The sequence below is a fragment of the Xyrauchen texanus genome, chromosome 8 (genome assembly GCF_025860055.1).
Source record: "Xyrauchen texanus isolate HMW12.3.18 chromosome 8, RBS_HiC_50CHRs, whole genome shotgun sequence".
In the NCBI taxonomy this organism is placed as follows: domain Eukaryota; kingdom Metazoa; phylum Chordata; class Actinopteri; order Cypriniformes; family Catostomidae; genus Xyrauchen; species Xyrauchen texanus.
The window spans coordinates 9,332,446-9,360,442 of NC_068283.1; the positions used below are offsets into that span (position 1 = coordinate 9,332,446).

General features: G+C 40.3%; 2 protein-coding genes across 4 annotated transcripts in view; one reads left to right on the forward strand and one right to left on the reverse strand.

The window, feature by feature from the left end:
• Positions 1–16,612: 16,612 nt before the first annotated feature.
• On the forward strand, positions 16,613–22,688 carry arl16 (ADP-ribosylation factor-like 16). Its single transcript, XM_052132067.1, has 5 exons — positions 16,613–16,739; positions 16,897–16,952; positions 17,609–17,725; positions 20,234–20,349; positions 21,895–22,688. Exons 1-5 carry the CDS (start codon positions 16,637–16,639, stop codon positions 22,061–22,063), a joined length of 561 nt encoding a protein of 186 aa, XP_051988027.1. The 5' UTR covers positions 16,613–16,636; the 3' UTR covers positions 22,064–22,688.
• Positions 22,689–25,963: 3,275 nt separating this feature from the next.
• Positions 25,964–27,997, reverse strand: part of LOC127647653 (epsin-3-like) — a 30,827-nt gene continuing 28,793 nt past the window's right edge. For 2 of the 3 annotated variants that reach the window (XM_052132046.1, XM_052132045.1), the window contains exon 11: positions 25,964–27,997. In XM_052132046.1, coding sequence (XP_051988006.1) covers positions 27,711–27,997 — 287 coding nt within the window. In that variant the 3' untranslated portion in view covers positions 25,964–27,710. The other variant, XM_052132047.1, reaches the window with a different exon arrangement.

Below are 27,997 nucleotides of genomic sequence, written 5' to 3' on the forward strand. Positions count from 1 at the left end.
TGATCCTTACCGGAATCCGGTATGCTCCCGCCCGATCGGGGGCAGCCTGCGGAACATCAGGGACCCGCACCACCGCCCCCACCTCCATCAGTGGACACTGATCCCGGAAGTGGTCCGGGTCCCCGCACCTCCAACAGGCCGGCCCAGGCATCACACCTGTACCCGTGTTTGCGGGCACCCCCACCTGAGGGGGAGAGCGACTGAAGGAAGGGGAAGGGGTAGGTGCGTTCTCCCACGGCCGGGGTGCTGGTCTCTGGGATACTCCTCGCCTGTGCGGGGCAGGAACGGGCCCTGGGGAGAGAGCAGAGCGAGAGGGCATGGGGAGGGGGAGAGAACAGGGGAAAACATAGGGGAAGGAGCGAGAGAGAGAGAGGACTCATCCACCCTCAGTATCGCCGCCATGTGGTCCTCCGCAAGCTGGACGGCTGCCTCCAGCGACGCCAGCAGTGGCACTGGACCCACTCCGCTGTTCTCCTGGGCAATTGTTGGATGAACTGCTCCAGTACCACCTGGTCGACAAGTCCCTCGACGTCGCGGTCCCCCACAAGCAGCCACCTCCGACGGAGCCGTTGGGCAAATGCAAACGGGCGGTCGGACTTTTCCAGTTTCATACCTCGGAAGAGCTGGTGATTTTCTTCCGGGCTTCGACCAACCTGTTGCAAGATGGCTTTCTTTAAATCCGCATAAGCCAGGAGGTTTGTTGCCGGCAGTTGTTGGGCCGCGAGTTGAGCTTCCCTGGACAAGAGAGGGACTAGGCGGGATGCCCATTGGTCTTGCGGCCAACCCCAAATTTCCGCTGTGCGTTCAAAAGGATCAAGGAACGCCTCTGGATCGTCTGCCGCCCCCATCTTCTGTAACGCAGGCGGGGGCAGCGTGGCGCGAGTGTCCGGGGTCGCAATGGCGGCTGAAGAGGCCTCCTGGCTAAGGAGGCTCCGGATGATCTCGAAGAATCGCCGATCCTGGTCCTGCCGGAGCTCAAGCAGGGATTGTTGGTGGCTCTGATGAAGCGTAGCGAGGGACTGGAGGACCTCCGCCAGCAGGGAGGACTCTACGGGGCGACCTTTCTCCATACTTGGACAAATTTCCCAATTATTTTCCCGGGTTTCTGCACCAGTGTAAGAGTTTGCCCCAAGGATGACATGTGAAATGGCTTCTTGGCTTCAAGGTAACGCCCCTTTTTAATTCACACAGTTTTATATACACAATTTTACAACTCTTCTTAGACCAACATTGGGTTGGTGTAGGCACTCTCTGCCTCGAGGCTCTGTGGCTGCTGCTCTTTATATGCTGCTCTCCCCATGCTTAGTGAAATTAGACACAGGTGTTAGACATAATTTAGCTCAGGTGTAAGCGCCCTTACCGCTTTTCTCTCCCGGACGGGCGCTTGACCACGCCCCCGCTGCCACAGCATATTATTGGTCCAGTCCAAGGATTTGATGGTCAGATAACTGCTAATTTTAAATGTTTGATCTGATTTTTTGTCAGTAGGACTGCTCTCCAAACTCCATCTGTAACTGATCTTCCATTGACTGTCCAGCTGACATGCAGCAGAGCGACAGAAATCTCATCAGGTAGACACACAAGTGTCGCTTTACACTCCTTCAGTTCCTCAGTGGATAGAGGGAGGAGTGTCACAAAAAGAGGAGAGTGAGGAAAGTCTGCAGAGAACAGTGAACACATGAATGAAATACATTTAAAAAATGAATACATGATAGACTTCAACTATTAATTGTGCTAATTGTACATTAAATTTGAGATGAGATATTATGAACACTTGCAGGTGAGAAGAGTGCAGAAAGTGCAGAATATAATTAGTAAAATAGCCCACCAGTTGTTTTTAAAAAGCACAATTTGTTTTATCCTGACCTCTGGTGTTAAGGTGGATCAATTACGTTGTGTCTGTTTTCTGTCAAATATGTAACACGTAATAGTCAAATGTACTAGCGTGTGTGCTAAATGAGTGTTCTGGGCAATATGTTTGTTTGTTCTGCTTTGTGGAGTTTTTACGTTTGTTATAGGCTTAGATGTTTTCACGATGTGGTGAATATGACCTGATTACTGTAATTCCAACTGAACTTGGGAAGAATATACATGTGTTCATCTGGCTCAAGAAAAACTATTGAACTCACTTCCGTCTCACACAACACAATCTTTAAGACATATACAGTGCATCCGGAAAGTATTCACAGCACTTGACTTTTTCTACATTTTGTTATGTTACAGCCTTATTCCAAAATGGATTAACTTCATTATTTTCCTCAAAATTCTACAAACAATACCCCATAATGACAACATGAAAGAAGTTTGTTTGAAATCTTTGCAAATGTATTAAAAATCAAAAACAAAAAAATTTACATAAGTATTCACAGCCTTTGCCATGATACTCAATATTGAGCTCAGGTGCATCCTGTTTCCACTGATCATCCTTGAGATGTTTCTACAACTTGATTGGAGTCCACCTGTGGTTAATTCAGTTGATTGGACATGATTTGGAAAAGGACACACCTGTTTATATAAAGGTCCCACAGTTAACAATGCATGTCAGAGCACAAACCAAGCCATGAAGACCAAGGAATTGTCTGTAGACCTACAAGACAGGATTGTATAAAGGCACAGATCTGGGGAAGGGTACAGAAACATTTTTGCAGCATTGAAGGTCCCATTGAGCACAGTGGCCTCCATCATCTGTAAATTGAAGAAGTTTGGAACCACCAGGACTCTTCCTAGAGCTGGCCGCCCGGCCATACTGAGCGATCGGGGGAGAAGGACCTTAGTCAGGGAGGTGACCAAGAACCCAACGGTCACTCTGACAGAGCTCCAGCATTTCTCTGTGGAGAGAGGAGAACCTTCCAGAAGAACAACCATCTCTGCAGCACTCCACCAATCAGGCCTGTATGGTAGAGTGGCCAGACGGAAGCCACTCCTCAGTAAAAGGCACATGACAGCCCGCCTTGAGTTTGCCAGAAGGCACCTGAAGGACTCTCAGACCATGAAAAACTAAATTCTCTGGTCTGATGAAACAAAGATTGAACTCTTTGACCTGAATGGCAAGTGTCATGTCTGGAGGAAACCAGGCACCGCTCATCACCTGGCCAATACCATCCCTACAGTGAAGCATGGTGGTGGCAACATCATGCTGTGGGGATATTTTTCAGCAGCAGGAACTGGGAAACTAGTCAGGATCGAGGGAAAGATGAATGAGAGACATCCTTGATGAAAACCTGCTCCAGAGCCCTCTGGACCTCAGACTGGGGTGAAGGTTCATCTTCCAACAGGACAACGACCCTAAGCACACAGCCAAGATAACAAAAGAAGTGGCTACGGGACAACTCAGTGAATGTCCTTGAGTGGCCCTGCAAGAGCCCAGACTTGAACCCGATTGAACATATTCTGGAGAGATCTGAAAATGGCTGTGCACTGATGCTCCCCATTCAACCTGATGGAGCTTGAGAGGTCCTGCAAAGAAGAATGGGAGAAACTGCCCAAAAATAGGTGTGCCAAGCTTGTAGCATTATACGCAAAAAGACTTGAGGCTGTAATTTGTGCCAAAGGTGCTTCAACAAAGTATTGAGCAAAGGCTGTGAATACTTATGTGCATGTGATTTATTTTTATTTTTTTTATAAATTTGCAAAGATTTCAAACAAACTTCTTTCAAGTTGTCATTATGAGGTATTGTTTGTAGAATTTTGAGGAAAATAATGAATTTAATCAATTTTGGAATAAGGCTGTAACATAACAAAATGTGGAAAAAGTGAAGCCCTCTGAATACTTTCCGGATGCACTGTACCTCACCCCATAGACAGGACTCTTTGGTCTCTTTTCTTGGACAACATGGACCTGTTGCTCCAATATGATTGAAACTTTCCTCTTTCTGTCATGTTCCTGTTGAGAACCCTGCAGCCAGGCAGTAGCTCTGCTTCATGTGACTTACTTTCATACCTGATCTTTGCTCTTCCACCTTCCACTCTTGCCACATCAGATGCCAACTGATAGGCCTGTCCACATGCTTTCTCCATTTTTTCACATAATCCTGATGAGATGATGTTTGGTCACTGGGTGAGGTTAAATATAATATCAATGGGGCACCTTGGGTGATGTCCGAACAGCAGGTAGTAAGGCACAAATCCTGTTGCCTCATTGCGTGTGCAATTATATGCATGAACGGCTTGTGCAAGAAAGCTCTGCCAATTCGCCTTCTCTCTGTGTGAGATTGAATCACTCTAATTGCCCATTCCCCTGTGGGTGATTGGGTGTTGGGTGTTGTTCTTGATCCTTTAATACCACAGTTTTGTTGGAGTTGGGTGATCAACTGATTGTCAAACTCCTTCCACTGGTCATCTCTTTGGGAAGTCACCAAAAATCTTTTGGGCTGGTGTCATGACTGACTTGCTGAGGCATGTGTACACATGTGCAAAGCAAGTAAAGTGGTCCACGATGACCAAGATGTACAGTACATGTATCTGCCTTTGCATCTCCTCCAGATGTAGAAAGTCAACTAAAACAAGTTTTAAGGGGTAAGTTGTTTCGATGTTGGTGAATGGTGCTCGGTTCGGCTTGTTAGGGCATTTTATCTTGAGACAATAGCATACTCTTGAGACATGATGTTCAATGTCTTTCTGCATAGTAAAATCTGTCTCTCATGGTGAAGCGTCCTCTCTACACCAAGGTGACCCATGCTCTCATGCAGCTCATTGAAAGCTAAGCTGTGAAATGTTTTAGGCAGCACCAATTGTGATCTAGGTACTGTTTTTCTGTACAGGACTCTGTGCTCATCCAGGATCAACTTTTTCCTTTCTCTCATCAGCACTAAACTGTCATCATGACCACTCCATTCTCTCTCTTTCGGCCGTTTTTCTTTTTTTGTTTTGTAGTTCAGTGCCTTGCTGATCACTGGATCCTCTTCTTGGGCTTTCCTCACTATTTCTGTACAAAATGTGGACAGGTCAAGGTATTTCTCACTCAGTTCTGTGTTGATGGTAACTGGACACATCAAGAGTGTTTGTTCTTGTGCACTCTCTGCCAGTCTTTCCAGTCTTTGTAGTGCCTTTACATCAGTCTACAGCTGTTTCTCTTGTCTCTCCATTTCAATGCATGCAGCATCATTAATTTTCTCAATTCACTCTTCATTTGTGATGAACTGATTATCTAGGTGGACCGTAAATGATTTACAACACAACATCCCATTCTCTTGCTGTGCAAGCAAAGCCCAGCTCTACGATTTGTACGTCTCGGCCCAACTTACCCACTCCAGCAAGACCTAATTCATCTGCCAACCACAACAATCGACCAAAGCACTCCAAATCGGCTGCTACTAGCCAAAAAACATCAGAAACACCGCTATACCTCTGTCCCAACCAACCAGCGCAGGTAGAAAAATATTTCCACTAATGCAAACATGGCGGTGCGCCGCCTACAAAGACTTGCCAGCAGCGGTGCACACATTACTATCCCCTCCCCCCTCAAAAGCAACTAGCTCATCATCCATCTTCAGGATTTTCTCCTGCACCGAGAGGCCATCCTCTCAGGTCTTCTGCATCAGCTCCTCTAAATGCCTCTGCTTATTCTGCGCACCCAGCACTTTCTACCAATATTCTTTCTGCTGTCACTTCCTATTCATGGGCCACTGGAACGGAATCCCATGTGATGCTGCCTCAGTCGGAGACTACCGCTCCAGACCCATTCCCCTATACATTATAACCCCCTTCTAACTACCAAGTTAACTTTCCTTTCTTCTGAACCTCACTCTTGCCAAATTCTGCATTGCATTCGGACATATACAGACATTGTATGCTTGATGTTTCCACACAGATGCCACGGGCTGAATTACTTCCTGTCAATAATCATCTAATTCTCGCTCTCTTTTGGTGGTAGTCATTCTTACACTTACCATAGGCTCTTCTAAGCTAAATGCACTGCGAAAGTGGAATCAGTGTCAGTACTAGAAAGCACTAGATTTACTTAACAGGGTGTTCCTGTGATTCAGGAGCATTTTGTGCGCAGTCTGCAGGTCTGTCGAACACCAAACCGATTCCTGCCCCATGATTATGCCCCCCTCTCTCTGACATCCCAGTCAAGAGGAGACCAATAAACTATTTCCCTCAACCCAGCAGTAACCCCTTCTGCTTCCTCTTTAAATTGTTTTAAAGGTAGAAAAGTGAGCTATTCAGCAGCTAAAGTAATCTGTGACAATTTTAACAACTTTGGCTGTGCCAAAGCTCAGTGCCACAGTGTCAAATATCAGATTAATAAAAATGACCTCAGCACTCCTGTCATTATTTCTGTCCAAGCCATGGGCGTTGCATGTCCTCCTGCGCAACAACAGCTCACAAGAGAGCTAATTTCCATGCGGCAGCAAGTGCCACTGTTTCTTCAGTGTTTCCGCCTATTTTCACTCTACTTATTCTCTACCTATCCTGTAGTTCCCAGTTTCCTATCCCCCAAGCAGACCCTAGCACGAGGCTGCCTCAGCAAGCGGCAACTTCTTTTTTTTTAATAAAAATTAATAAACATGGTGTATAGTAACGAAGTACAAATTCTTAGTTACTGTACTTAAGTGCAGTTTTTCCATATCTGTACTTTACTTGAGAATAAATAGGACATTTACTTCACTATATTTTGAAGAGAAAAATATACTTTTCCTCCGATAAATTTGCCCAGCCCCTTTAATTACTTTTGCGACTGAACACCACAAAAAATTTGCAAAACAAGCTGTATGTGCAAAAATGCATGCAGATCAGCGTTAGTGATGTCTGATTCGTTAAAGAATCATTTAAGTCTAATCTTTTACATTTTATTCCTTTAAACCACCAAATTTTTTGGTTTTTCGATTCACAAATCTAAATTAAAATTACAAGCGAAGTGTGCGCCACAGAACTGGCGACCTGTCCAGGGTGTCCCCCGCCTTTCGCCCAATGTTAGCTGGGATAGGCTCCAGCCCCCCGCGAACCTGTACACAGGATAAGCGGTTGACGATGGATGGATGGATGGATGGTGTGCGCCACAGAACGTGTTCCATCATCTGTCTCCACTGGGGAAGAAACTGCTTATGTACTTAAAATTCGTTTTTTGACTAATTAATTTTATTAGTTTAGGCTTAAACGCGTTGAAATGTTGTTACAATGCTGTTGCTAAGTTGTTCTCTGTGTTTGTAGCACATTGTAATGTAGTTTCCAGGGTGTTTTGGGTGGTTGCTGGTTGGTTGCATATTAGCCCAAATGAAAAGAGCCCAGTATCTATTCTGGTAACTAAATATGACTTAGCTCCCTCCCTCAATATTATAATTTTTTTTTTTAAATCATATGTCTAATCCACATATGTTTAACACATAGCCAATATAAACACAATTGCAGTTATGTTGTGGATTAAACTGCATTCAAGTCCTCCTGGGAAGTTCGTACTTAAAAGTTCAGAAGTTGTCATTTTGATTTAATGGGTGTTTTTGTTAGAAAGAATGGGCCCATTTGGCAATTTTTCATCTTTTGTATACTTTCTGAAAAAGCAGGAAGCTTTTAAGCACCAATGCAACAACATGTTACATATGTTCACATACACACTGCATATTAGGTGTGTCTTATTTTATCATTCTTGTGTGGCCACATATACTGATGGGAAATGCCTGTTACCTCATATAAACTAAATTAGTCTTATTTTCTGGCAAGTTTTATTCATCTTCAATAGGACAAAAAATTATTCAATCTAAACTGTATAGTCACCAGTTTGATTGATTTTTGCCATGCTTTTTAAAAATAATTTTCTCCCCTTTTCTCCCCAATTTGGAATGCCCAATTTCCAATGCGCTCTAAGTACTCGTGGTGGCGTAGTGACTGGCCTCAATCCGGGAGGTGGAGGACGAATCTCAATTGCCTCTGCGTCTGAGACAGTCAATCCGTGCATCTTATCACGTGCCACGTTGAGTGCGGCATCCACGCACAATTCATCGCACGCCCCACAGAGAGTGAGAATCACACATTATATCAACCTCAAGTTGGGTTACACAATGTGACTGTACCTACCCTAGCAACCGGGTCAATTGGTTGCTTTGGAAGCCTGACTGGAGTCACTCTGGATTAGAACTTGTGACTCCAGGTGTGGTAGTCAGCGTCTTCACTTGCTGATCTACCCAGGCCCCCCTCTTTCCATGCTTCTTGTAGTGACATACCACCAACTCAGCCACCAAAATCGGCACTCCAAGACAATCTCACTGGATTTATGACTTTGTGGTGGTAAGTACACTAATTTCACAAATATGATAATTCTGGCATGATTTGAAAACTCCATTAAAGGTATAGTTCACTCAAAAATGAAATTCTCCTAATTTACTCACCCTCATTCCATCCCACATTTCTTTGTTCTGAAGAACACACAAATATTTTTTTTAGATGAATATCTCTGTTCTGTAGGTCCTTTCAATGCAAGTGAATGATGGCCGGACATTTAAAGCTCCGAAAAACAAATTAAGGGCACATAAATGTAATCCATATAACTCCAGTGGTTTAATCCAAGTCTTCTGAAGAAATCCATTAGGTTTTGGGTGAGAACAGACCAAAACATAACTTCTTTTTCACTATAAATCTTGACAGCAGACTCCTTGGTGATCTTGAGTTTAAGCTCGATTACACTTCCTATAGCGCCATTTAAGAAGTGTAACTGAGTATGAAATCATGATCGTGCCTAAAGACTGCAATGGCAACATGTACAGTGAAAAGAGAGTCATATTTTGGTCTGTTCTCACCCTAAACCAACTGGATGTCTTCAGAAGACATTGATTAAACCACTGGAGTATGGATTACTTTAATATTGCCTTTATCTCTGTAGCAGGGCGCATGGTGGGCGGGGTCATGATGCTACACATCCAACCCCTTATCAGGCTAATCAAGCCTCTGAGAGGGATAAAGGCTGACCAGAGACGGCAGTGCAACAGAGAGAGAGATTTATGGGCAGCTTCCTGACACCTTTGTGTGTGTGTGTTTGTCTTTTGGTTAAGTTCTTCGTTAATTATTATTTATATTATCAAGCCAGTTCTCACCTCCTCTTTTCCAATAATCCCTTTAAAATCTCCTTTTTGGCGCTTCAAAGGTCCGATCACCATTTACTATAATTGTATGAACCTACAGAGCTAAAATGTTGTTCTAAAAATATTTGAAAATATTACAACACTGTTAATAAATAAGATAATAAGAAACAGTGTTATATACTTACCTGACCTGTGGGTGATGTGCTTGATCAGAGTGAAGCGTAAATGGTCTCTCAGTCTCATCTTATTGCCTTCATCTTACTCAAACTCAACACACCCACTGCTGTTTCACAACCACCCTGCTGAAAAGACCAGCTTAACCAGTGTGCAGTTCCAATGCTGGTCTAGACTGGTTTATGTTAGAAATGTAATTGTTGACATCAGGACTTTGGGACATTTAACATGATCACTCCAAAACTGACTCGTTATCAACCAACATGCAGGAATAAACACTTAAACTTCCTTAACAAGTTGTTTGTCATGGACAGTTCTAGAGGGAGATTGAAAAGTGCTTGAAAATCAGAGCACTAAATTGAAAGTGTCTGAATTGCCTGAGCTACAGACACTGAGAGTTGCTTAATTTACCACACTTGGATTTGACATGCATAACATTTGAATCTTAAAACTCAACTTTTAATGAGGCTGTTGAGAACTGGGCTAATATTTGCTTGCTTGATATTGGTAGCTACGAGAGTGTTTCTCACAAGGATCATTAGACGTAATTTCATCTCATGAGAATGTACATCATAATAACGTTATCTGTCTAAAGTACTATACATTTCTTGAAAAATAAGTATTTTTTTAAGTGGAGAAAAAAAATGTTTGTCCACCATTTAATGAAGACCTACTAATAGTAATAGTGTAACTAGAAAAGGAAAGTTTTGAATGTAAGTCCAATCGGTTAGAAAAATAAGGCCTATACAAATGTTAAACTCTCTATAGAGACGAACAGATAAGCCCAGCAAGCAATCGGACAGGGAAAGTGAGAACGAGTGTTGGTCGTGCTGTGTTCGAAAGAGGAGGGCTCACACTGCGATTCGAATGGGAGACGGAAGGTTAGCAAATGACATTTATGCAACTATAGGGGCTGTACCATTGATAAATTGCATCTAATCAGCCAGTTTACAGAGGCAGCCTTACGTAAGGGCCCGATCCGGGTGGAAAGTTTAGATTAAAGGACCTGTGTACAATGATAAGGAGTTGTACCATTGGTATATTTGTCAGATCAACTCGCTTGTGGCAGTAGCGTCATTCAATGGCCTACCCAGAGACAGGGAAATATGGTGCTTGAAATTAACAGGAGGAGATGTTGACCGCAGCTGTAATGCTCATTACGAGCAAGTGAAGTGAAGACAAAGGGCTTTAGCGGAAGCATGGTAAAACACTGCTGCGGCAGTAGAGTAGAGTGGGCCTCCTGCGGGAGCAGAGTTAAGGCAGTGCTGTGGCAGTGGAGTAGAGGAGATGGAATAGTAAAAAGAGGGGGGCGGCTGGGCTCCTGTGGGAGCGGATTTTAAACTACTGAGCACTGCTGTGTTTCCATTACTGTAAATGCACTTCTATAAAAGTATGAAACTTAAACACTGAAAGCGCCTGTGGAGAAAATAGAAATAACTCTGTGTACGCACCTGTAAGGGAAGCAAAAGATTAGTTAAGAAAATATAACCATTACATTAATACACACCTGCAAGGGAACCAAAAGGTTAGTTAGGAAAAACATGACATTTACATTTGTACGCATCTGTAGGGGAAGCAAATGGTTAGTTATGTAACAAGAAAGGTTAGTTATGAAAACTTTATTACATTTGTCATGTCGTGAGAAAAGTGAAAGGGGTACTGCTGTAGCGGTATTGAGCATTGGCAAACATGCTGTAAGCATGGTCAGGCGCTGCGGTGGTTCCAAGTGGGGTGCTGCTGCGGCAGAATCAAGTGGGGCACACATGGGTTTATTACGTTTATGCATGCCTGTAAGGAAAGCACAAGGTTATTTATTATGTGTTGGGCTCATTTTAATCATGAGCATAAGAAATGCCAATGTGATGGCTAACAGGAAATGCTAAAGGCTCTTAAGATTACTGCACCACCACTGCACTTAAATGGGAGAGCTCATACTGCATTCAAATGGGAGAGCCCACTCTGTGATTCGAACGGGAGAGCCTGCGTTGCAATGGAAAGGGAGGGCGTACACTGTGATTCTAACAGAAGAGTCTGCGACCAATGCGCTGAGGCTCACATTGCATTCAAACGGGAGAGCCCACACTGCAATTTGATGGGAAAGCCTGCATAGCGTTCTAACGGGAGGGCCCACGATGCAATTCAAACAGGAGAACCTGTGGCCAAATTGCATATGCTCACGCTGCGTCCAAACACGAGAGCCCACACTGCAATTGAATGGTGGGTGGCGCAAAGTAAAGAACCTTGCCCAATTGTGGTTTGCGATGGGTATATATTTATGAGCTATGTTCCTAAACTTTTCATAAGAGGAAACAGGAAACATGGTTGCTGTGGACAGCATGTTTGAGCTGCTTTGCGGTGTTGTGGGAGTTTGTTGCATGGTCTGAAAGACGCCGCAGTTGCGACACCTGTGCAGCACATTTGAGCTGCTTTGTGGTGTTGTGAGAGTTTGTTGCATGATCTGTAAGACGCCTAAGTTGTGACACCTGTACAGCACATTTGAGCTGCTTTGCGGTGTTGTGGGAGTTTGTTGCATGGTCTGAAAGACGCCGCAGTTGCGACAAAACATTTGTGCTGCTTAGGGATGTTTTGAGCCAAAGGCAGGAGCACCGCAGTTGTGCTTTCTTAACATCTAAAATGTTTGCCATCTTTGGCTCCTCGGTAGGTAATGGTGAAGTCTTGGGAAGACACCTAGTTAGAGAAAGCAAGAGGTAAACCTGTGTACAATCCAGTGACAGGAATTTAAATGGGCTCCTGAAGAGACCTGCTTGAAGTAATATTGGTGAAACCCCTGCGGAAGACGCAATTTCAGACATTGCTGTAAAAAAGTGAACCTTATACTAGGAAGACATTTCAAAACCCTGTGAAATAAAAAATAATCTGTGAAAAGTTAGCTCACATTGCATTCAAACGGGAGAGCCCACACTGCAATTTGATGGGAAAGCCTGCATAGCGTTCTAACGGGAGGGCCCACGATGCAATTCAAACAGGAGAACCTGTGGCCAAATTGCATATGCTCACGCTGCGTCCAAACACGAGAGCCCACACTGCAATTGAATGGTGGGTGGCGCAAAGTAAAGAACCTTGCCCAATTGTGGTTTGCGATGGGTATATATTTATGAGCTATGTTCCTAAACTTTTCATAAGAGGAAACAGGAAACATGGTTGCTGTGGTTGTGTTGGTTTTCCACCTTTTTCCTACATCCTGTGATGCTTTGCCAGAAATGTGGGCATTACTTCCGTTGTCAAGTAAACACAGCTGCGATGTTTGTTCATCCATTCATTCTTTCGTTGGTGTTGGGATTTTGAGGAGTGCGTGTATGATTTTGTGTTTGCGTGTATGATCAGTGTGTTACTAAATGACAATGAACTGCAAAAAAAAGTCATAAAGACAATGAGAGCCCGAACAAAACCGGCATGCTGTTTCTCCCAGATGCAGTTGAGATTTAATCTAAGCACAAAAATAATTGGTTGTTTTAATGTATAACCTGTGTTAGTTCAGCTTCATATGTGTGTGTTTGTCATCATTTCACCCTGCATGTTCAAATCAGACAGACACAATGAGGAAGAGCCGTGAAGTTTTTGCCCTTAGGTGTGTAATCGCTTTTTCAAGTTTTCCAATCGGACAGTTATTTCCTTTTAAATCCGCACATTAGTTTAAACTTTTGTTTGGCGGGTGATTGACTGGTGAGAGGTGGTGCATCGCTGCCATCAGGGACGCATCAGAACGGCATTTTGAACCTCAAATGTGACGTGGTTTTTGACTACCTCTGTTGTGTTTTTTGTGATCCAATCACAAAACATTTTACACCCCGTTTACAACTATATTTAGCACTGATCATCCGAAACTTGTCTTATTACCAGCTGTAAACAGGGTCTAAAATTACTGCAGACAGAGCTAGGGAATGCTATAGAAAGAATTCTGGCGGAAGTCCCACCCACATTAGTTTCCATAGTAACACCCTCAGGAAAAAGGTGGATACAGCAGTCTTGTCACATTTTTACATTTTGTATAGCCACACATTAGGCTCATTAAAACACGCTGCATAATCATGAGGAAGGAGTACATCAAGATGTATATTGGAATGCAGGTGTGGAATTATATATGAATAAAATAGTCTACTCCTCTCTCGCCTTTGCTTGCGTGCCAGTGATTACCCCTCTGCGTGCCAATGCTGGCACACGTGCCATAGCTTTCCGACCACTACAAACTACACACCAAAAGTAGCTTGTTACATTTAAGATTTTTTTCAACCGCAGATGCACAGAGCATACTGTAATTAACAAAGCATCTAAAAGACATATTCACATGATGTTTATCAAAGCCATGGTACATTATATTACAGTTTAGTGCAGTACAGTATACATGTATACACTAGGTACAATATGTATGTGCACATAAATCAAACAAACATGTAAATTCACATTTAGATGTGCTACTTAGACAAACCCATGTGCTCAACATGTAAAATCACAATTTTATATTTTAATATTTATACTACTACCTCTACAAATACGTGTTCAATATGTAAAATAAAAAAAATTAAATTGTATTTTTTTATATTTATACCTCTACAATTACAAAACCATACCCATTTAAACATAATTTCATTTGAGCATTTCTATATAAAAACCTGTACTTCTGTGTCTCTATATGTTGTATTTCTGTATGTACTGGAAGCTTTTGATAAGAAGCCAAATAACTTGTGTGTGTGTGTGTGTGTGTGTGTGTGTGTGTGTGTGTATTTATCACTTTGTGGGGACCAAATGTCCCCATAAGGATAAAAAAAACGAAATTTTTGACCTTGTGGGGACATTTTGTCGGTCCCCATGAGGAAAACAGCTTATAAATCATACTAAATTATGTTTTTTGAAAATGTAAAAATGCAGAAAGTTTTCTGTGAGGGTTAGGTTTAGGGGTAGGGTTAGGTTTAGGGGATAGGACATAAAGTTTGTACAGTATAAAAACCATTATGTCTATGGAAAGTCCCCATAAAACATGGAAACACTACGTGTGTGTGTGTGTTAGAGCACATCTTGGCAATAACAGTGTGACTTCTGATGGTATCAGATGGTCATACCATGGTACTTTGATATACAACTATTTATGCACTATGTTGCATTACTCTGTAGTTGCATGGTGTTTCTAAGTACTTCAAAGAATACCATGTTACTACCATGGTAATTTGATATATGATTACCATAATCATATACCATTGTATTAACATGGTGCTCCCAGGTAAAAGGATACAATTACATTTATGCATTTGGCAGACGCTTTTATCCAAAGCGACTTACAGTGCACTTATTACAGGGACAATCCCCCCGGAGCAACCTGGAGTTAAGTGCCTTGCTCAAGGACACAATGGTGGTGGCTGTGGGGATTGAACCAGCAACCTTCTGATTACCAGTTATGTGCTTTAGCCCACTACGCCACCACCACTCCATGTCCTAAAAAACATGGTAATGTCATGGTACTTTTTAAAAGTGTTTTTTGTGTAGGCTAATAAGTATTTTGATTGGTATTTTGATTTGGTTGGAACATTTCTTCACAAGCTGCACACGTATTGAACTTAATAAAGACTTTCTTCATCGCTGGCAAACGATAGGATGTATTTGCAGGTTTGGTTTCCATTGATTGATTGTAGATCCACTGAAACCAGCGTTATCTTTATTTGCCATGTTAAAAAATATTTCATGAGATTGTGACAGCAGCAGTTGACTCAATTTATGTTTCTCATGATATCAATGTCCTCTTGATCTAGACTTATGCTTGAAATTAGTTGTAAAGAACTGATTTATACTTCCATTTCTGATATTTTATAGTTTGGCTAACAATACTATTATTCTAAATTGTGTAGTAATAGTATTAATAAAGAATGAGCTGATATGTCCCGTATAGTGCTAAAAACTTTCTCTTGTGCATCTACCCCCACCGCCTCTTACTGCAGAATTGAAGTCCTCTTTAAAAGAGCTGTCCCGTCTCTGACAGTAATACACTGCAGAATCTCCCACCTCAACATTATTGTTAAAAATTATAGTCAATATTTGATTTGGCTTTCAATGTATTTGAAGAGGCTGGATGTAAAACTGTCCCAGTACTTGTCAGGGGAGCTATGTGAATGATAGTATCTCAAAACAAACTGAGGAGCTGCATTTGAAAGCTGTTTATACCAGGAGATGTAATAGCCTTCATCCTTTGCAATATTACAATCCATTATAAGAGAGTTTCCCTTTTGTTCTGTCAGTATTGCGTGTTTTTGTGTGAGCAAAATTAAAATTACTCAAAATATTAAAAACTAGATGTTTTCAAGGCATTACATTTATATTTTCAAACAATGGTCTGCTTAATTTTAAAATAAATATGTTTATGTATATTTATATGTATAATGACATCATCCAGATCTTGGAGCAGAATTTCAGAACAAAAACAAATTTTCCGGTCATTTAAAACTATACTGTACATGGCCAATTCCACAAAAATGTCAGCCATACTATGGTGATTTCAATCTTATTTCAATTAATCATGCAGACTTGATGGGTATTTTAACATAACATAATATATCTCAAATGTCGAAGTCTGCAGATTTCAATGTGTTTTGGATGGTTTCCCCTCATGATGTAAGCGCTGCTTTCACAAGTGTCACGTCCGTAAAGCCGTGTTTTTTCCCCATTTATGTCAAAACAACAATGAATACAAAATGGATATTACATGTTCTTTGGAGTGCCAACCCTCCAACATTTATGTGGCTATTATTATTTTACAAAGTTTTTGCAAAGTGTGTGTGTGATCTCTTAAAAACACGTGTCCGTTTTTTCACATTTATAACGCAAGTTTCCCAATCTAAATAGGAAAAAAAATACTTTTCTGATGACTGGATTCTATCTGTACAATTATAAATAATATACATGATTATACATACAAATTGTTTGATATACCCATAATGAGTACTTTATATATATGAAGTTAAATGTCACATTTTCAGTGAAAATGTCACATCCATTACGCTGCTATTGCCCACCTACTGTATACTGTGTGTTGATGAGCTATTCTTTATATATAAAGCATTTCATTAATAAATATATTCTTGATTCTTCTCTACACTTATAGGCTAAATAAAGAACAGAAATAACATAAATTAAATGTAACAGGCTTTAATGACACAAATCAACAATGCTTCACAAGGGGTGCTATACAATAGAGTGGAAAGAAAACGTTATTTGAGGAGAAAGGAGAGGAACAATCAACATTACAGAGTCTTTTCACTATACAGTTCCTGAAATGTTTAATTTAAACTGGACGGAAATAATGTCGTGAGAAGATGAAAGTCCAGAGAGGAAGATCGTGTAATATCGCCATAGTCTGTAGGTGGCGGAAAGCACCCTTTTTAAAAGGAAGAAGACTTTTACTTTGAAAGCATCGTTGCCATGAGGATACAGGAACTCTGCTCATGTATAAGCCTCTCATCTTAAAACAGCAACTGATAGAGATCATGTGCTTATTGCTCGGCGCAACAGGAGTAGGAAAAACACTTTTACTGAAGCGACTTCAGAATATCCTTCACCAGTTGTTTACACTATATCGCCAACATGCTGTGCTTCATTAACTGTCTGATACTTCCTTAAAATAATTGGCATTTTGAGCTGCAGTAAACTGTTATTAACCATGTGTAATTGTTTTTATGCATATGACTTCTTAATCTGGAATAACAGATGTGTCAGGTCGACTCTGCAGATTTGGGTGAAGCGCCCGTTACGCTGCCAACGGTGAGATGCACTGCTGGTCCAATTTAAATAAAAACATTCGTAAGATTTAAAACATTATTTAGATAAATAATACAAATGTAAGTGTTAATAAATGCAATGTGCCATTTCAATATAAATTAATTAATTTAAATACGTGTTGGGAAATAAATATGCCTCATTAGGGGTGACAGACGTCACTTTTCAATTGTTTCCCATACAACAACAGGGTTGATTATTCCCTACTAAAAGCATACAAAGGGAGACCGGTGATCAAATAGGACATTTTAACTTGTTCTTGAACATGTGATGTCATTATGGCACTTCTTTTTTATTTATGCAATAGTTAATTAATTTAAATAAAATTAAGTTAAATTAAATAAAAGGGAAATATGATTGTAACAGGGTTGACGCTAAAACTGAACACAACACGCATTAATATAAAATAATAAAAATGCTAGCTTTATTTTTTGTATCAACACGTAGTTGATGCGATTAGAACAATGGCTATTGCAACACTATGTCTATAAAAATATCTATAAAAGCTGTTATTTCATTATTATTTTTTTTACAAATATTTACTTGAGGTACACAAATAGCACCTGTTTAGCTGAATGACCCTCATGCTGTGCCTTGTAAAGATGTTTATTAATATTGAGTTTGAAATATCTTCTATTCAGGTCGGCACCAACCTCACAGACCTCACATTTCGGAGGAAGAGGATAACTGTGCGAGAGTTGGGAGGCTGTATGGGGCCCATTTGGCCCAAATACTACTTGGATTGCACATCTGTTATTGTGAGTATCAACCACTGATCTGTCAACATTGCTGGGTAAATTACTTCTGAATTGTAATCTGGTTCTGATTATATATGGTCCGTAACAATTTTTGGATTACATTGTTAATTAATCTACACTCACCGAGCACTTTATCTATCTACCTATTCATGCGATTTATATAATCAGCCAATCGTGTGGCAGCAGTGCAGTGCATAAAACCATGCAGATATGGGTCAGAAGCTTCAGTTAATGTTCACATAATCCATCAGAATGGGGAAAAATTTGATCTTAATGGTTTAAATCGTGGCATTATTGTTGGTGCCAGTCGGGCTGGTTTGAGTATTTCTGTAACTGCTGATCTCCTGGGATTTTCAAACAACAGTCTCTAGAGAGCAAAGAGAATGGTGCGAAAAACAAAAAACTTCCAGTGAGCCGCAGTTCTGTGGACGAAAATGTCTTGTTGATGAGAGAGGTCATCGGAGAATGGCCAGACAGGTTCGAGCTGACAGAAAGGCTACTATATCTCAGATAACAGCTCTGTACAATTGTTCTGAGCAGAATAATATCTCCGAGTGCACAACATGTCGAACCTTGAGGCAGATGGGCTACAACAGCAGAAGACCACATTGGGCAATTTTTTAGGATAATAGAGTTTTTAATAAAATTCTTGATGAGGGCAATCTGATTGCTTTCAGATTACCTTTGACCAAATTCTTGTTTATTTGATGCCAAATGCATGAGTATGACAGGCTTGTACCATTTTTACAGTGTTGCTTAAAGGTGCTATATGTAATATTGACAACAAGCGTTTGAAATGGGTAATGCAGTCCAATTTCAAAATATTTGAGAGTTGTCTGCCCGCCCCAGACTTGAAGCTCATGCGGGTTGCCAGAATGTTGACATCCAAATTAGCCAACTCGGCGTCCGTTTTAAAGGATTTCTGGGCTTTAAGCTGTCTCCATCTTCCAAAGGCATCTCCAATATTTATCCTCATTTTACTACGCCTCTGGTCATGGTGGAATTTAGATGGATGGCGAGCTTTTTAGGTCGTTTGTTTGCTGGCTTTCATGGCTGCAGCACGCAGTGTTGTCGTCCTGCAAACTTGTTCAAATATGTCAACCCGGTGGTGTCTAAATACTATTGGTGAGTGGGCAGTGGGCGGGATCACACAGGCCAAAACAGAAACAGAAATTCCAGCCCAGAATGTAAACTTCAAAGTAGAGTATACTGGCTGAAGCATTATTATAGGAGAAGCCAGTATTTCAACATAGCATGTTTCCTAATTCTCTAATGACATATTATGGTAATTGTATGATTTAGTACAGTAAAAATATTACATATAGCACCTTTAAATGTAAAGCAAAAAAAGTTAAAACTTGAATAATGGTTCAAAAATGTGAACTGATTGTATTTCTGAGTGAAATAAAAAATGCTCTTAAAATGTTCTTACTCCAGCAATTTTGGCATTACAAACACCATCCATGTGTGGTAACAGATCAGTTATATTTGTGAATCAACAACATAAAAAAAAAGTCTCAAAAGTTGTCACAAAAGTGCATTCATGTACAGCCGAGTACAAAAGCAGTTCGCGAAACTAAACTTTACCACACTAATGCAAAAGAAGATTTGGAGTGATCAATAAATTATGAGCAATTTACTGCCTTTGTCTAATTAATATATATATATATATATATATATATATATATATATATATATATATATATATATATATATATATATATATATATATATACATATATATATATATATATACATATATATATACATGTAATCCAAAAAGTAACTTTAATCTGATTATGAATATTTTAAAATGTCATTTTAAAACTCTTCTGTTCGATCTTTTTATTATCATCTCTGTCTTGTTGTTGTATTGTTTGTGCACTGGAAGCTTCTGTCACCAAGACAAATTCCTTGTATGTGTAAGCATACCTGGTAATAAAGCTTATTCTGATTCTGAAGTACTTGATTTTTGTCACAGACATAAGACAAAAATCACAGACAGTCAGCATAAATGTCATCCATATTGCTCCAGTGGTTAAATTATTGTCTTTTAACGTGATTCGGTGGCTTTTGGTGTGAAAAAGCTAAATATTTAAGTATTATTTATAACTATAAAATGTGATATTTACCCAAGTAATTCTCAAACAGTGAACAAAACCGGGAGCTCTCCTGCACAACGCATGCTCTCACGTCTACAACTCCAATGAGAGAGTGCCTGGAAAGCGGGTGTCGCAAAACTCTGGTTCTTGAAGGGGCCACATTCAATTTATGATGATTTCAATTACATGACATTTCTCCAATTGGCTACACTAAAATGAGGGGATTAGTAATAGTATAGAATAAGTAAGTGTGTCCAAACTTTTGACTGATAGTGTACATCTCAGCTACCTTGCTTGATGGCAGGAGGTAGAATCCTTGCAATACTTGCAAATAATGTGTGTACATTCACTAAATAATCATGTTGCCCATTAAGATTTATATCGATTTGTTCTGTCTGCATTTTAGTTTATGGTGGATTGTGCAAACATCTCCCAGATTTCCTCCTCGTGCATTCAGATGCTGTCTGTACTCTCAGCTGAGCCACTTCAAGCTGCTGCTGTACTTGTACTTTTCAACAAAAGGTCAGTTTAATTAATACGCTACGGCTATGTTCGGAGTGGAATGCCAAAGCTACATGCACTCTACAAGACTGAAGCTTGTCACACTGTGCACTGTCAACTCACTACATACTAGTGGTGGGGATTTTGATGAATCTTAGTGACCTGTCGACTTTTGAATCCGTTCACCAAAAAGATTAGTACAGAATTGTTCACCGATTTGTTCAGTGAATATTTCTGCAAATGACGCCTTTTCCCCAGTAGGTGGCGATAAATAAGCATATTTGATTTGATTTGTTTTGAGTCATTGAACCAAAAGTCGTTCCCAATCAAAAAATTCTATACAGCTCTGAAAAACATTAAGAGATCACTGCAAAAGGTATGGTTTGAGTAAATTGAACATTTTTGTTTTATTCTATAAAATACTGACCGTATTTCTCTGTGAAATGTAATTTAGAGCATTTATTCTCAGAAAATGACAACTGGTCAAAATATAAAAAAATGCCGTGTTTTCAGACCTCGAATAATGCAAAGAAAACAAGTTCATGTTCATTTTTAAACTACACACTACTAATGTTTTAACGTGGGAAGATTTCAGAAATCAATATTTGGTGGAATAACTCTTGATTTTCAGTGACAGTTTTCATGCTTCTTGGCATGCTCTCTACCAGTCTATTGGGTGACTTTATGCCACTCCTGGTTCAAAGATTCAAGCAGCTCTGCTTTGTTTGATTGATTGTGGTCATCCATCTTCCTCTTGATCACATTACAGAGGTTTTCAATGGAGTTCAGGTCTGGAGATTGGGCTGGCCATGACAGGGTCTTGACTTGGTGGTCCTCCATCCACACATTGATTGACCTGTCTGTGTGGCATGAATCATTGTCCTGCTGGGGGAGAAAAAACATTCCACAGAGTTTGGGAACATTGTCGGAGCAGAAGGAAGCAAACTTTCTTCCAGGATAACCTTGTATGTGGCATGAGTCATGCATCCTTTACTAAGACGAATCTGCACGATTCCAGCCTTGCTGAAGCACCCCCAGATCATCACCGATCCTCCACCAAATTTCACAGTGGGTGCGAGACACTGTGGCTATAAGGCCTCTCCAGGTCTCCGTCTAACCATTAGATGACCAGGTGGAGGATTGGTGATGATCCTGATGGGGGTGCTTCAGCAAGACTGGAAGCGGGCAGATTCGTCTTTGAAAAGGACGCATGAATCAAGCCATGACCAGATGATATTTTCTGCAAATAAATGCTCTAAATAACAATATTTTTATTTGGAATTTGGTAGAAATGTTGTCGGTACGTTATAGAATAACGTGGAAGTGGTCTACTGAATATAGTGACTATGGACTGTCAAGCTCGAAAAAGGACATAAAAGCACCGTAAAACCACAAAGGTCGAGTTTTTGATGACTTTTTACAATATTGTCTGTTAAAAATTACATGGCCATGTTATGCATTAACTACCCACATATTATTTGTACTCAATACTCATATTTATACAAAATTTTTATTTTGATATTGACACTCTAACTTTTATTTCCTGGTATTGTTCCTCACCTTTAGGGATCTGCCATGCACCATGTCTCTTGTGGAGTTGAAATCGTTGTTCAGAATGGATGACATCATTAGATCTGCGCCTCAAGCTATCACAGCATTAGAGATCAGTGCACGTTCTGGCCAGGGTCTACAGGATGTGCTCAACTGGCTCTTTTCAAACCGGTCAGACACATGATGAACGTGGATGTTGAAGACTTCTGGCCAATGTTATATCACAGAACATGGGATACACTGACAAATGTGATGTGAAGATCTAATGGAGATTTCCAATCAGCCGGATGCTCTGTAGACTCCCACTTGTGTTGTGCAAACACACATTCTTTAGAGCAACAGTTTTGAAATGTTGACGGTGATGTGGTTGATTTTTCTAAAAAAATATGTTTAGTCACATACAGGGAGGGTCTCTATGACTTAAAAGTGATACTTCACCAAAAAATGTAATTATATAATCTGTTAATCAAATTACTTTAAGAATATTATTTTCAAGATTTGTGAAGCCATACAATATTTAAGTCTGCTTGACTGCCTCCATTAGTAGTACAGTATGTTTTGATTGTATGAAATTTAAGCAGCTCAGATATTCTTCAAAATATCTTATATAAGGTATTATAAGATATTATGCATCTTATTATAACATAAATTAATATAATATTCAGATTATTAACATAATTTGAAGAAACTCTTAATAAAAAAAATATATTTTCCTATCCTGATATACAGTCCAACAGCACTGGTATGCATTTATTTTTTTTTATCACTCAGCCTCTCTGTGTTCATTGCTTTTCAAATAAAATAATTTTCAAATGACTGTTCATTTTGATATCTTTCCCTGATTTGTTCAGTGGCCGTTTCTGGAAATTGCATGTTTTTGCCAATAGGTGGCGACAAATGAGTTTCTTATATTATGAGAAAGTAATTAAATCATTGACTCGACTGATTGGATGATTGAGTCATTCAACACTAAAACAATGGAAGTGAACAAGTACAATTCATTCACTAAACCGATTTATACCAAAACACAGATTAATTTATGAATGAACCTCCACTAGTTTAAAAAAAGAGTAGGTTTGCCAACTTTCCTTGGGCAGCCTGATCTCACAGTGAAATCGTGAGGAGTAGATCGACCTTTCTTTAGCAAACATCGGTATATGCTGAAATTTAAAGCACTGCCACCAGTGGCCAAAGCGGTAAGTGTTGTAGGGTGTATAGGCATGTGTGAGCTCCGTGTATGTCCAGGAGCACCTGCCAAAAGCTAGTTGTGAAGCAAGTTCCATTCAGCTGTAGAGGATGTAATACAGTGACGAGGAATGCATCATTTATGGACTCTACCACACAAACCTAAACCTAACCATTAGTTGAGTCCAAATGAAATGTTAGGGGGAAAAGTGCAACCTTTAAATCACCTGTTGTCTCATATTTAAGTGGTGATAGTCTCGAAGGGGACACATATTGAGGAGCTCCAATTGCTCGAGTATTCTACATTCTTGTGGCAGTGTAAAGAGTGTAGTTGTGTTGATTCTTTGGCTTCTCTAGGAAACATTTACGTTGTTTGAGAAGAAATACATTGACTAAATCGACAAATTTCTTTAAAAGGTGCTGTCGCGCACTGTGTACATTCCCAGCAAACATGCCAGTGCGGGCCCACTGTGGGTAAGTGTGGGTTTTCTGTGGGACAGTGTGGGCAAGGGCAAACCCTTTGGGGCCCCATGTGGGCATTCTGTGGGCAAGCCCACTGTGGGCTTGCCTACAGAAAACCCACACAGGCCCCCAGTGGGTTAGTCCATGCGGGGCCCATAGTCGTTTTGCCCATTTGGGCCCACATGAGGATTTACTGTGGGCAACCCACAGTGGGCTTGCCCACAGAAAACCCACACAGGCCCCCAGTGGGTTAGTCCATGCGGGCCCATAGTCGCTTTGCCCATTTGGGCCCACATGAGGATTTACTGTGGGCAACCCACATTTAGCATATAGTTAAAAATAGTTAAATTTTTAGTTAAAAAAATTGTTAAAAAGTTAAATATTTTATGTGGGTGTTTTTAATTATGTGTCTTTATGGTTGCCATAATTTTGTCACAAACCCAACTAATCTCATATGGTATAGCCTACAATTTTTTGGGTGGGAGATATAGTCCCATCCAATGATCATTAAGCTGTAAAATAGATAAAATCAATTCCCATGATGTTTTTTTTATTATTATTATTTTGCTAAAATAAATGTTATTGTATCTGTTGTTATTAAAATATACAATTATAAACTCAATTATGCTCAAGAAACATTTCAGTTGTGCTGCTTAACATTTTTGTGGAACAATGATGAGGTAAGATTAAAAAGACAGATATTCATATTTTTATTCATCAAGGATGCATTAAATTGATCAAAAGTGACAGAAGACATTTATAAAGTTACAAAAGATTTCTATTCAATAAATGCTTTAATAAAATTAATAAATGCTGTTTATTAAACTGAAAAAAGTATAAATTTCTACAAAAATGTTAAGCAGCAAAAACAGTTTTCAACATTGATCAATTGTAATAATATTTCACAATTTTTACTTTACTGTTTGATGAAATAAATGCAGCCTTGGTGAGCACAAGACTTCTTATAAAATCTTAACCCATGTTTCCTGTAGCCAGTAATAATCGTCAAAGTGCAAAGGAGGTTGAAATGGCATAACAGTAGGCCTACTTGAACAACCCTTATTTTGTTTTTAACATTTGTATTTCAATTGATCCTTTCTCACTTAGATGCTGTGGAAAAAAAGCAGCCAAGCCACTGCATGCGAGGTGGAAGCGTCCATAAAACGTGGCTCCGTGAATGCAAGGGACAGAGATGGGGAAGGCAAGGAAGGGCCAGAACTGCAGTGAGGGAAATACCTACTGAGGGGATTGGTTTTTAATTTACTTTCATATGTGTTTTAAGTATTCTGTGGTTCTGTTTTTGTGTGTTTATTGCTGTTTTAAACTGCTCTATTGCTTTTTTATTGCTAGTTAAAAATAAATCTCAATGTATTATTATTAATTATAATGTCTGTAAATAAATTATTTAAAAAAAAACATGACCCTAGATTTATTGCTGCTACCTTTAACAAGTGCAATTGTTCTGTATATAGTAAAGTACCCACACTCCGTGTGCTCAAACTTTGCACCTACACCCACAGTGTGTCCACATCCAGCCCACATGAGGGCCCACTCTAATTTGGGCTGTCCCACTAGGGCCCCACCTGGACCCCATAGTGTGGGGCCCACTCGTGCCCCACATTTCACGCCGGTATTTGGGCCCACAATAGGCTGCCCACAGTGGCCCCACTTGGGCCCCTAAGGGGTTTGGTGTGGGCCCACAATAGGCTGCCCACAGTGGCCCCACTTGGGCCCCTAAGGGGTTTGGTGTGGGCCCACAACTGGCCCCAATGGGGGCCCACTCTACTTACTGTGGGCCTGCCCACAGTCAGCTCACACTTTGGGGTGTCCCACTGGGGCCCCACCTGGGTCCCATAGTGTGGTGCCCACACGTGCCCCGCATTTCACGCCGGTATCTGGGCCCACAGTGGGCTGCCCGCAATGGCCCCATTCGGGCCCCAATGGAGCATGTTTGCTGGGTTTAAGTTGCGGAAAAATAAATTGCTAGCTCTGGTCATGGTTAATTACGTTTTTTAATTTTTTGGAAAGTTATAAGGATTCGATTTACAAACCCCAATTTGTCCCGTTGGCTAGAAGGTGTGTTAATGAACAATATATTTTAAAATAGGCTAGGATATTAAAAACACTCAACATATAGGCCGATGATATTCTGTCACTCATACATGTGTCGATACACTACCAGTCAAATGTTTGGACACTCTTGACCTCTTGAATTTATGATTCTCATGATATCAACGACCTCTTGATGTGAAGACTTATGCTTGAAATTAGTTGTAAAGAACTGATTTATACTTCCATTTCTGATATTTTATAGTTTTGCTAACATTACTATTATTCTAAATGGTGTAATAATATTAATAAAGAATGAGCTGATGTGTCCAGTATACTGGGAAAGAATATAGCTGGAAAGAAAAAGTAAGCCAGAGCTGGAGTACATTATGCACCTAATAAACATAAGGCAAACGCAGACATGTCATATTAAATTCATCCTTGTATTTGCTGAGCAACATCATGTGCAACAGTCTCTCATTCTTACATTCTCTTAGTATGTAGCACTGATTCATTCTCACTGCCGCACACAGTAAGTACATCTCTTGCTGGAAGTATATTCATTCAACAGTCAATGCCCAATCACATTAGATCATGATACTTTAGAGTTGGCTTCTTAAATGATTGGCCCCAAATTCTTAGTCCCTTTTATCTGACATACTGGTACAAGAATCCATGTCCAGAATGACAGTCCTTATCCCATTGATTTCATGTCGTAGATATCAGTCATCTCAAGTAAATTAAAGGAGAGCATTGCAAGAAGTCATCAGATACTCCAGGCTAAGAAAGGGACACTAAAGCAGAGCTAGAAACTGATGCAAGAAATCAACAATAGGACAATCTGCATTCTTGCAGGGCTCTCGGGGAGTGGCAGTGGAGAGAGAGGTATAGTTGTTAATGTGTGTGATTTATTATATTTCTGTATTTATTTATTTTTGTGTGTGTATATACTGTACTCATATGTGGCCACAGGAATGTTTGTTGAGGGTCAGGCTGGGGTTGTTGATTGGGAGGGGTAAAAGTGGGGGTAAAATGTTGATTCTGTGTATATATGTTTTGCTTTTCTTTGTTTAATGTATGAATCAATAAAACATGTTTATCGCAAAAAAAAATATTTTAAAAAATTAGTGCAATCCCCCAAATGCATGAGAGGCTTTGGACTTGTGCTTGGTTTTGGATTGGGTTTTATGGTATGAGTAACAAGTAAAAAAAATAAGAAAAATCACACAATACTGTAAGTATGAGGTGTGTTTAAAGTTGAAGATTAAACATTTAAATCTCAACCTTTAAATTCTGCCATTTATTTGTAGTTTCTTATAAAGCTTGCATAAATCTGTATTGCCATGTAATGCATAATGGACATTCACACATGCAGCGATTACAGTGGAAGGGGTGTTCACACATAGAGCGTTTATAATGTTGGAGGTCACAGAGAGGCTGTTTTGATGATCCTAGTGGATGTTCCTGCTGCTGGATGCCCTAATATTATTGGTGGGCTGCACAACTGTCATAGCTTTTTAAAATCTGATCACAAATAGGATGTATCCACAGTTTTCCTGACCAACCACTGGACTGTGCCATGATGATTCTGATTGCCTGTACTGTTTGTGGCTCTGGTATCACTTCATATCATATACCCACTCTGGTGTGGCACTATCAAAAGATGTTCATTGCTACTCTGTTAAGTATAGGCACTATTAGCACATTTAATATGCTAAACATTACATTATCCACTAAAAAACATATGCTGATGCAAGTGAAAACACTAGAGACTGGAAAACGAAAACAGGCTTCCATTATGAATTGTGGAACACTTCTGCGTTCAGGAAAAAGGTGGGTAGCCAGCAAAACTTTTTATCTTATTCTAATTTTACATGGAATTAGTTTTCTTGCTGCTAAAAGTTGACTAATGGAAAACAAGGGGAGTGTTAGGGAAACCAGTTTGAAAACTGTTCTATTTCTGCAAATCACTGTATGTGTGAACGCCCCTTAAGAGTGCCTGCAAAGAGCAAAACCAGGAGGTTGTGAAAAGAGCCAAGCCATTTAAAAAAGTTCCAGTTGAGTCAAGTTGGTGGTTAAAATCTTGAGGCCAGTAAATAGTGCCAGGCCTTGTTGAGGTCTGGTCGGGCTGTCTTTTATAGAAATGGATTCTGATTGTGTTGGTCTGGATCTCCAAACGTGGATGTGGTTGACAGAGGGAGCAGCGGTTGGGGTAGGTCCCTATGGATCTCCAGCTGGGCCTGCGCAGACTGTGTGAAGGTATTAGGCAAGGAGGAGGGCTGGTTGCTGGTGAGCATGGACTGAGTGCCACTGAATGGGAGGGATGTGGGTACAGGCGATGTGGAACTGGGACGCATCTGATTAAGAGTGAGACGTGGTTGTTCATGCTGGAATGGATTAGCCGCTGAGGGAGCAGTCTCTC

What these genes read in the sequence shown, in the direction of transcription:
- arl16 (XM_052132067.1), top strand. Translation starts at nt 16,637, where the DNA reads ATGTATAAGCCTCTCATCTTAAAACAGCAACTGATAGAGATCATGTGC. An exon ending in TTTACTGAAGCGACTTCAGA is followed by an intron (nt 16,740 to 16,896) that starts ATATCCTTCACC and finishes ATCTGGAATAAC; the next exon opens with AGATGTGTCAGGTCGACTCT. An exon ending in CGCCCGTTACGCTGCCAACG is followed by an intron (nt 16,953 to 17,608) that starts GTGAGATGCACT and finishes TCTTCTATTCAG; the next exon opens with GTCGGCACCAACCTCACAGA.